This window comes from Limulus polyphemus, unplaced genomic scaffold (assembly GCF_000517525.1).
Source record: "Limulus polyphemus unplaced genomic scaffold, Limulus_polyphemus-2.1.2 Scaffold3161, whole genome shotgun sequence".
NCBI classification, from domain to species: Eukaryota; Metazoa; Arthropoda; class Merostomata; order Xiphosura; family Limulidae; genus Limulus; species Limulus polyphemus.
This window is the reverse complement of record NW_013668771.1, coordinates 99,107-110,276: the sequence shown is the minus strand read 5'-3', so window position 1 is coordinate 110,276 and position 11,170 is coordinate 99,107. Positions and strand designations below refer to the sequence as shown.

Below are 11,170 nucleotides of genomic sequence, written 5' to 3'. Positions count from 1 at the left end.
GTGTTACACTCGATCACAGGATTCGAACCACCTCGAGATGGAGTTGAGCGTTTCAGGTATTGCAAAACCTTACACACATCAACATTGAATTGCATGATCACAAAATAATGCCGCGCTTTCTACCAGTTTCGCATGCATCTCCAGATGGCGTTGCGATTTCCAGCGATTGAATGATCGTACACACATTTTGCTCATAAAGTTACAAAGTATTGCTAATGTGACCATCTCCAAATCTTTGAACCGATATCGTGGTGGTTCAGAAAAATGATTATATTGAAAATCCGTTGCTCTAGTTCATAGTTAGTTTAAGTATGTGGATTTTGTTCTTTTTTTCCCTCAAAATGATGTGGTTGTGACTGCTTTTAGCCGTTAATATTGCGTTGATTATAAAAACATTGCTCTCAATCAGATATCCTAAGATCGCGCAACCCATAAGATTTAGGTGACTAATCACGTGCTCGCAGTGGACCATGCAGAGTTTTCTTTAATCCAAAATAATAATGATAATAATAAAAGAGAGAGAGAGAGAATTACATTGCTGTAATGGACAATCCACAGGTTAATGTATTACTTCGATTTTCATTTAAACAAAATGATAAGAAAGAGAGGTAATGATATTGTTGCTTCTTTGATTACGTTATTTCTCTGTGAGTGTATTTGTTACTATTATGTAATTGCTTCAAATATGAATCGTGAAACCGGAAAATTTGAAGCTTGTACAACAGAAACACGACAATATTCCTTACATGTATTTTCTTACCATCTTACAATTCAGCAGATACGTATATGAAAATCAAAATATATGGTGAAATATTTTTTGTTTATTACATAAAATTCTTATTTGTTTCTCAGCAGGGATCTAAGATTTTCACTTGATACAATAGTATATACATCTCCAAGCTCTTTGGTCTCTTGTTCACATTTTGACACTCCATGTGAAACAATTGGTCACAGCCATCACACATCCAAATCAGCTTGCCGTTTTCAGTTCATCTACAGTAACAACAAAGCTCTTCAGTGAAGTCCTACATACGTGCGTACTGCACTATATCACTTCTTCAGGAAAAGGTTCCCCAAGTCATAACTCTGTGCTAGATGACTTTTGGTTTCAGAAAATAATTTGAGTTGGCTCATGCAAAAGTACAACAGCAATTTCAATGGAATATACGCCACAACCATTCCCATTTTTTTATCGCTCCACATTTATCACTTTCATGATCAACTGTTCGAACCCCTTCACCGATAATGCTCGACCTTTTAGCTGTGGGGGCGCTATAATGAGAGGGTAAATCCCACTTCTCGTTGAATAAAAGTAGCCCAAGAGTTTGCGATGGGTGGTGTTGACTAGCTATAGAGACCGCTAGCGCACATAGCTCTAGAGTAGCTTTGTGCAAAATTCAACAAGCAAACAAACACAAACATTTTCTTTTTTTTTGAACACTTTCGATTAAGGAAAAACAACAAAATAATACATTAAACTTTGCATAGCCTACTGCGATTTAATGAGTAGTTAGCTAAATATTCTCATGGGTTGCGCGATCTTAAGACAGCCAAATTGAGAAAAATATTTTTGTAATAAATGTAATATTAACAATTAAAATCGTCCATAACCAGAACCATTTTTTTGGGAAGGGTTAGGGATAACAGGATAGGTGCTGTTAAACAAACTATGAACATTAGTATCGGGTTTGGAAATATTATAATTTCCCTGCTTCATCTTAATATCGATTCAACGATCATACTAGTAGTGTTTTATAACTTTGTGTGCGAGGTTTGTGCGCGATTATGTAGCCGCTAGAAAGAGCTGTACCATTCTGAGATGGGCCGAACCCTATGATCGCGCCTAACATATATAATAAAAGTATTTATCATTTGTTCTCCTTCCACTACAGAGGTTTGTACTTCAGCCTTCTAAAAATTGCTATTGTCATCTCTTAATTTTGCGTTATATGTATTAAGTTTTACGTATATTTTTATTATTAAGTTACTTTGAAGGCTAATTATACCTATACAAATTTTCGTATAAAAAGTGACATATTAATGGAACAATCAATAGTGAGATTTTACTACACAAGCCATTTCTGTTAAGATAAAACAGAAATATGAACAAGAGTTAACAAAGATTGTGTAATACTTGACTCATTACACGTGAGAGAACTGAACAAGTTTAAAATTGTCCAAACAAAACATTAAGAAATATTCTATTTCTTTACGTGTTCAATTATAACAGGTTTTATTGAAACTGTTTTGAATGACATTATGTGTTTTGAATTAAGTTGCTGAAGGGTTACCAGATCTATTTATTTCAAACGAATTAATGATTCAATATGATATCCAGATGCAAAAGAGTTAAAACATTACAGTGTTTAAATCCAATACATTATTCACACTATAGTAGTGTTGTAAAAGTGTGAAAGTATTAATCTAAGATTAGATAAGTGATGCATAGAGTACGGATATGTAGATGTACAACTTTGAAAATATTTCAGTATTAAGTTAAATGAATAACTCTACAACACTTTTTTTTTTTTTACAAAGGTGAAAGCATCAGGCTACTTAAATTAGTGAATGATGATCCAAAGAACATTTCAGGTGTACAAGTGTAAACATATTTCAGCATTAAGTCAATGGCACCACAATATTCGTATGTAAATTTAGTGTGTTTTTTCAGTTCCAACTCGCATTATAGAGAATTCAGAGTATGAACCAATAAGCTTGGAAGACTTAATTAGCCAAGAACTGTCTTCTTGGGTACATCATGCACAACATATTCTACCACAGGTATGTATTAGCAAGAATTGCTTATTATGTACTGAAAATATGAAAACAAACTATTGTTTTCCACAATGAGTTGCCTAAAATAGTATTCTTTTTCCATTAGTACTGACATGTCTTACTTGGTGTCTTCTCGCTTTAGTACAGAGATGTCTAACTTGCATTAGTACTAACTTTCTTAACTTGATGATTGTCATGATATAAAAGACTTTTCCTTCAAAAGGTACTGATTAATTTAGTTTTGCGAGTGATCTTGTATTATTGTTTAGTTTTTGTTATAATAAGAGTTCAAAGCAGATGATTGTAGGAAGTTTTGTTAATAATTCACTGATGTTGAGAATATCGAATGTCCGTGCAATATATTCACGTCGAGAATATAGAAGGTAGACAGACGATTAGATAATATAGATATAAATAGCGTGAAACGAGCGGGAAGCAGCAGTCAGATAATAGGAAAATAGAATAAAGTTGGTGTGAAGTTAACTACACAGGCCTAACGTTTAATATGTTAGAGTGAAACTAACAGTAGAAAAGAAGACAAGAAATTAATTTCATTCCGTCAAAGCATGGTTCTAAAGTAATTGAATCAGCCTGGGTACACTTTGACAAAAGGAGCAGAGGATCTTCAAAAGAAAGAAGACCAAACGATTACGGTAACTCGCGCTACAATTGTAAGTGAATCACAGAGAATTACTAGTGCGATAGAAATAGAGAAGATAGTTCGGCTTGTCAACTGAAATTCTAAGGTAATTGAACAGACCTAAATGGATATTTGACAAGAAAGAGAGAAGTACATATATAGTATTTATCATATGTCCATAATATCTATAGAGTTGAATAAATTATTGTACATACGTTAAATTGTTCTGAATATATATATTATTTTGAAATCAAGTAAAGTGCGTGCTGTTTATTCATCGTTGAATTTATCGCTAACAAGTCGCAGACACCTACCATAGAAGAATCCTAAGCCCAACAACATAGTATATATTTATACTATTAAAAAACATAACTAAAAGTCTTTAAGTTTTGACAATTGGCGAAGAACATATTTTTATATTCTGACAATGATTTATTGCATTAGTACTGAGTTACCTATTTTGGGGTTTTCTTACAGTAGTACTGGGTAACTTAACTTCGTTAGTTTTTACAACTGCACTTAATTGTCTAACAGAGTAACTTCTTGTGTTAGTACAGAGATGCCTAACTTGGTGATTTTGTTGTATTAATACTGAGTTGCCAAACTTATACAAAAATTTGCATTAAGACTAACTTGCCTGATTTAATGAGTATTTTTTAAGTACTAAGTTGTGTAGCTTAACTAGTTTCTGTATTATTTTCAACTTAAACTAATTTATGGGCTGTTGTAAAACACTTATCCTTTATTCATGGTTAATTTTAATGTTTTAAAACAGATGTTTTTCATCTTTGAGTTTTATCAGTGAAGCGTTATTTGTATGTTCCTTACATGTCTTCCCTAAGTACATATATCTGTGTGCATAGTACAAAAAATTCCTTAAAATGGAGTGAAGAGAACAGTTTTGATGTACTTATCAGTTTATTTGATCTGTTAATAAGTTTTATTTCCTGTGTTTTAAAAAGGGTCGGTGTACGAGGTACATGTCTGAGAAAAGAGATGGTAAAAATTCTGAAGAATCTGAAGGTGAAGAATCTGAAGAATTGGAAGAATCAGATTCATCTGAACGCGAAATCGGGCCACCTCTGCTTACACCACTGTCTGAGGACGTTGGTAAATCAAAATTATATCTCCAACGTCTTAGGAATAACCATACTTCTAGATTACAATCAGGAAATTTAACGTTAAAAATCGTCTTTTTAATTTCCTCTACATTTATTTATATTAATAAATTTGAAAGTTAAGTGTGCAAGAATTAGTATGTTACAATTTAATGACCATTTTTAGAATACGGTTTTCGAATCTCCTGAAATCAGCAGAGATCTATGTATTAGATCAGCTTTTTATCCGTTAAAGATGTGAAATGATTGTGTAATTTTCTAGCGCTGGACAGAACTCCTCCATGGACGCCATACCTAAGTTCTCGCTTGCTGCCAACCTCTGCTGTCGCGGTTTTAAGATCTAACTTGTGGCCAGGAGCTTACACAATCAGCGATGGAAAGTAAGTCTAACAAAGTAAAATTCTGAAGATATGAAATAAATCAACGTTTCTTAACTGCATAAAAGTCACTTTAGAGAAGTTTGATCAATACTAAAATGCTTGTAATCGATAGCAGTTCTGACAAACAATTGTGTGTATTTATTCACTAAATTCGGATATTTATGAACAAAACTTGTCTAATAAAACCTATTTAATATTTCAGAATTAGAGTATACTTGAGTTCTCAAATGTAAATCAAGTTTTTCTGTTGTAGTGTGGTGTCTAAGATATGCTGAAAAAATCAATTTGATAAAAAATGTTTGAGGAAATCCACTGGTTACACCGGGTAATAACAACAACAAACTTTTCTGCTACTAAAAAACATGCACCTGTTTCTGAGTAACTTGCTAATGCTGATTACAAAAATCATGTTGAAAATTACTGTTGTTTTAGAGTTAGGATAGATTTTATCAAAATATCCTTATCTATCGTGAAAATAACTTTGTCTTTAATATATTTATTTGTTCAATCAAAATTGCATTTAAGAATGTTCAAGACAGTACATAAAAGCAATTCCAGTTTAAAAAAGCATTGCTGATAATAAGATTTTATACTTCATTATTATATATTCCATTGCTGTAAACAAGAGCCAAAAGTACCCCATGCTGCTTTGATAGAGACAAGTCATGAATCAGATCATTTAACTCTTCTTGTGTGATCAGATGAGTTAGTTTATGTTAAGGTACCACAAGAATAGAATTACTAGATGAAGAGGATGAAGATTATTCTCTGTCTTCTTCGCAGAATAACTCTTCTGTTTCCCAAGTCACTGTTGGATGTGGCACTGGAAGACCATTCTCAAGAGATACTGGTTTCAATACAGATGTAATATCTGGATAATTGATGTATTGTTTAGTTTTGCCTGAATATCCAGAAACATTACTCAGCCAAAAATAACAGTCAGTTAGATGATCTTTGGGCTCACACCATATCATGGGAACTACCAATGGCACACTTGCTCTCTTCTTATTCAGCCACTGCGTCAAGCCGATATTTTATTTCATTTACGCTATTTGCCAATAAGATTGACACAAACCATTTTCGTTTTTCACACAAATACATTTTAATATATATATATACAACAGTACAATTTACAACAACAATTATTACGAATAATTACCACAAACAAAGTTTTAGAAACAACAATTTCACTAACTTACAAACAACATAGAATCTTCTTTCTAGTTCAGAGTCTCCTTGATATCTAGCGAGTTAACTTGAATTCGATATATGTACAATTGCTGAGAAGCTAGCTAGCTTTATCAGACACTGAATTGTTGGACCGTCGAAGAAAGATAATATTTTCATAAAACCACTAATGTTCGATGAGAATTCAGTAATACTTTCGGAAAGATACTAACATCCGATGAGAATCCACTGACATTCGAAATTTATAACTGTTCCTGGTCAAATGTCGTATATTTTCCAGTTGATAAGGGTTAGCAAAGTCACGGTTTATAGCGTACACGGTCATAACGGGTTCCTATCAGACTTATATGCTATTTTTTTGTTTTTGGCACATTGCCTTTTATAGGCAATGGAAAGATTTTCTCAACAATACTGAGCTACATTTAACCGGTTACGGAAGTGGATATATTGTCGATTCTTGCGTTCATGAATATTCTACAACCTTGGAGAATTGGCGAGAGTTTTGCCATATGTAACTAACACTGTAATCTAGACACGTTTTTACATATAAGCTCAATCCCAACAAACATTGTCATTAAAATAAATATATATAACAAATTCGTTACACGCAATACATATCTGACACTATAAATTACGCATATTTTTAAATACAAATTCAATATAAACAACGTTCATATAAAAAATCAATACATAACAATAAATTCGTTACAACGTATACACACATATACCCATAATTTAGATGCGGGAGGAAAATGGAAGTACCCCGAAAAAACCCACTTTCACTATTTGGACTCCAAAACTATCCAAGTAGTGCCTGAGCTGAAACTAAAATACAAATTGGTTATTACAGGTAGTACACGTAAACATTAAACGGAGTTAATTAGGTTAAAGCAAACATGTGGGTGGGCCATGTTTCGGGAGTACTGGACAGGTTTGTGAATTGTTTAGTGTTTTTGTAAACGGCTGTTGCTAACTTACGTATTCTATCTTTAATAGCTAGAATGCTATTGACAGTTTTAAGATAAGTGAGGGGAATATATATATATATATATATATAATCTGTAGGCTATTCGTAAGGCAGCATTTTGTTGTATCTGTAATTTTTAATAGATTTTCTGACATTACATAAAACCATGCTGCCGTATTCAGCAACAAGTCTGATGTACATTTTGTATATATGTACAATGGTGCAGGTGTTAACTACGTGTTAGCGTATATTTTGTATATATGTATAATGGTGTCTGAGTTGCATCCTTTTTGAAATCCCCCGATTTTCCTGAGATAACAAAGCCTCGGACTCATTCTAGTACAGATGTCTTTTGTGTGTATATTCCATGTTAAATTTGAGTTAAAGGTAATAACTAAAAATTAAACGCTTTTTATTAAAATGATTTGGGTATCATAGAGTTTTAATTGAACGTGAGATATCATTTTTCCTTTTACGTTTGAAACCCCTGTAAATATTATAGCCTGAGTTTTTGGGGGTTATCACACCAGTCTATGGTTATATTTAAGGAAGTCTGAACCTTACATGCAGCAGCCAACGGGTTATTTGACGTGCTCCAAACCGCGACGTCATCAGTGTGCTTTGACGCGTGTGTGCCATACAATTCGGGAAATGGTATATCATTCACAAATAAAATGTAAAGTAACAGACTAATGACTGATGTATGTGGGACACCCGCTCGTAATTCGAACGGGTTTGAAACTTCATTATTTCTTTTAACTTTAGCAACTTTATTTGCTAAGAAGTTGAATATCCAACAGATAAAGATTAATGGCAACTTTATTTTAGATAACTTTTATAATAGGGCGTTATGCCAAATGGAATCAAAGGTACGCTTGACATCTAAAAATACTCCTCCTACTACTACTTGTTTCCGGTTAAAAGCTTGCTAGATTGACTCAGTTAGAGTTACTAGGTGGTAAGCTGTTTGTCGTTTACGTATAGAGGTATTCTGTATGTTTAACAGAATGTTTTCTGTTTCGAGGTGGTAATGTTGCGTATCTGCTTGTTTGTTAATTTCCGGTAGAAATTCTTTCCGAGGAACTTAAGCAATACAAGGCCTTTCTTTATTAAACCAGTTTATTCTTCCTCGATAAAAACTTTAGTACACAGTAATTCCACAGTTAGTACGTTTCTCGTCACTTTCAACTTAACACTTTTATAATACACACTATAAATCACAGGGATTCACAATCTCGATAACTTCGCTCTCGACGAGTACAAAACACACACTTTATTATTCAAAAAACCGTAACTACTGTTTGCTTAACTATACACTCATCATCGTATCCGCTGTCTTTTCTCACCAACCTTATATGCTAACAAAGAGGCTTCGCCAAAATTCGTGGAGTTCCCTGATAATTCGAGAAACTCATTCACGCATGCTCTAGCAGTGTCACGCGACTTCCGCTGTCGTAACACTGCCCTTTCCTTAGTATTGGTCGTCCTGAACAAAAGCCACTTTCATTAAACGAATAAATAATTAACGATAACAATTAAATGTACAGAATTTACAAACACAAAATTAAAATACAACGAAGTCTCTTAATTTTACAGGACGTATCTTCTTCCGTACTGGTATCTGTCTTATTGGCTTCTGTTTTACGTGGGGATTCATCTGCTTCACTAGGAAATGTCCCATTATTAGTAGCAGTCACATCAGTGGTAGTAACCTCATTAAGGGCTTCACAGTTTCCCTCCTCAAAACTGGGTAGAGTTTCTTCTTCAACAGTGGCTTTTTGAGGTGACAACTCTTCAGCAGCATCATTTGTTCTGTTGTTCGCTTCATTCCAACTGAAATATCCTGGACTGTAATAATGCCAAAGCCTGTTGGCATGCACTACCTTTGGCTTATCTCACTGACCACAATTTATTCGGAAAGTCACGTCTGAGAGATGATCCACTATGTCATATGGGCCTTCCCATGAAGAATACTTCCCTTTGGTCTTCTTGGGATTATACAACCACACCTTGTCTCTTGGTACAAAGCTGACTTCAGTAGATCTCTTATCATAACATAGCTTCATAGCATGAGCAGACGTTTTTAAGTTTGAATGCACTTGATGATGAATATCATCCATCCTTTCAGATAACACTTTCACGAAATCTGGCACATTTTCAGACAACTCTTCGTAAGGTGGGCATCCTGTTATCAGGTCCACTGGCAAACGAAGTTCCGACCAAATATCAGCTTTGCTGGAGTGTATCCAGTGGCTTCATGCTCTGCTGTTCTATAGGCCATCAGCAGTGGAGGGAGTAAGACATCCCAGTCATCTTGGGGGCTATTGCAAAACTTTGCCAATTCCAGTCCCAGTGTCCAATTGTACTTTTCTACCATCCCATCAGACTGTGGGTGAAGTTGCATTGTCCTGGTCTTTCGTATGCTAAATAACTTGTAGCATTCTTGGAACACAGCTGATTCATAGTTACGGCCTTGATCTGAATGCAGTTCGTATGGTATACAAAACCCAAAGAAGAAATCACTAATGGCCAAAGCTACAGTTGTAGCTTCCTGATTTGGTATTGCATATGCCTCACGCCACTTGGTGAAATAATCCATCACCACACAAATGTACTTGTTTCCAGCATGAGTTCGGGGCAATGGACCAGCAATGTCAATGGCTACTCTTTCCATTGGTGAACCAACTTGACATAACTTCATTGGAGCATGCCCATTATGCTTGGGTGCTCTCTTTTTGCACAACATGTACTGCAGGTCCTGCACCATTTTTCCACATCTTGCCTCAAACCTATCCAGTAAAATCTCTGCAGTAGGTGACTCAATGTCTTCTTAACTCCGACATGTCCTCCTGTTAAACTATCATGGAATTGATGCAGCACAACATCCCATAATTTTCTCGCTATAACCGTTTGCCAGGTCGTCACTTTCCCATCTGCAGTTTCCCATCTCCAGACAAAAATACGATCTTCAAGCTTCAACTGGTCCCATTGTGCCCAATAGTTCTTTGTCACAGGGCTTAAGTTAGACACCTTCTCCCAAGCAGGGTGCAAAACACTTGCTTGTAGAAAATCAATTATTGGCTTCAAATTTTGTCTTTCTCCTGCTCTGCTTTAATATCTATACCTGGTTCCAATTCACCATCATCAACTCCTTCAGTCACTTTGACTTCAGTTTGATGGCACCTGGTTATTTCAACCTCTCTTTTTGCAGCAATGTCTGCAGTCATTTTTGCAGGGTCTTTGGCTCAGTCCATCGGCATTTCCATGAGATTTTCCTTCTCTGTATTCATTATCATAATTATACTAGTCTATCTTTCTAATCCAACGTGCCAGATGTCCCTCTGGGTTCTTTAATGATCTTAACCAGCGTAATACAGCATGGACTGTCCTGATGGTAAACCTGGAGTCATAGTGGTAAGGATACAAATATGTCAGACTTTTTACTATAGCAAGAAGTTCCCTATGTGTTACACAGTAGTTCCTCTCTGGTCTACTCAGGACCCTACTGAAGTAGGCCACCACATGTTCGTTTTCGCCCACTTTCTGAGACATCACTCCTCCAATTCCGACATTACTAGCATTACAATCCAGTATGTATGGCAGTGAGGGGTCTGGAAGCTTTAAAAGTGGAGCTGAGGCCAATTTTTCTCACAATGTCTTGAGAGCATGCTGGCAAGAAACTGTCTATTCAAACTTCTGACCTTTTTTGGGTCAAATCATGTAGTGGAGCAGCTATAGTTGCAAAGTCCTTCACAAATTTCCGATGATAGGTACAGAGTCCCAAGAAACTTCTCAACTCTCCCACATTGTCTGGTGTTGGCCAATCATGCACTCCTTTCACATTGTCAGGATCAGTTTGCACACCATGTTCACTTACAATGTGACCCAAGTAAAGCACCTCTTTCTGGAACATGTGGCACATCTTGGGATGGAGTTTGAGGTTTGCTGCTTTCAAACACTTGAATACTTCCTCATCAAATGTTGCTGCAAACACAATGACATCATCCAGGTACACTAGGGCTATCCTCCATTGTAGGCCTTCCAGTACTATTTCCATCAGCCTCTCAAATGTTTCTGGAGCATTACTAAGCCCGAAAGGCAT

The 11,170-nt window shown here is 35.4% G+C and overlaps 1 protein-coding gene across 1 annotated transcript in view; it reads left to right on the top strand.

Annotated features, from left to right (window-relative positions):
• LOC106468782 (radial spoke head protein 6 homolog A-like) overlaps positions 1–11,170 on the top strand; it is a gene marked incomplete at its 5' end in the record, with an annotated part of 38,119 nt that overhangs the window by 20,765 nt on the left and 6,184 nt on the right. The window contains 3 exons of the mRNA XM_013929223.1: positions 2,679–2,781; positions 4,378–4,525; positions 4,796–4,913. Coding sequence (XP_013784677.1) covers positions 2,679–2,781; positions 4,378–4,525; positions 4,796–4,913 — 369 coding nt within the window. The remainder of the gene's footprint in view (positions 1–2,678; positions 2,782–4,377; positions 4,526–4,795; positions 4,914–11,170) is intronic.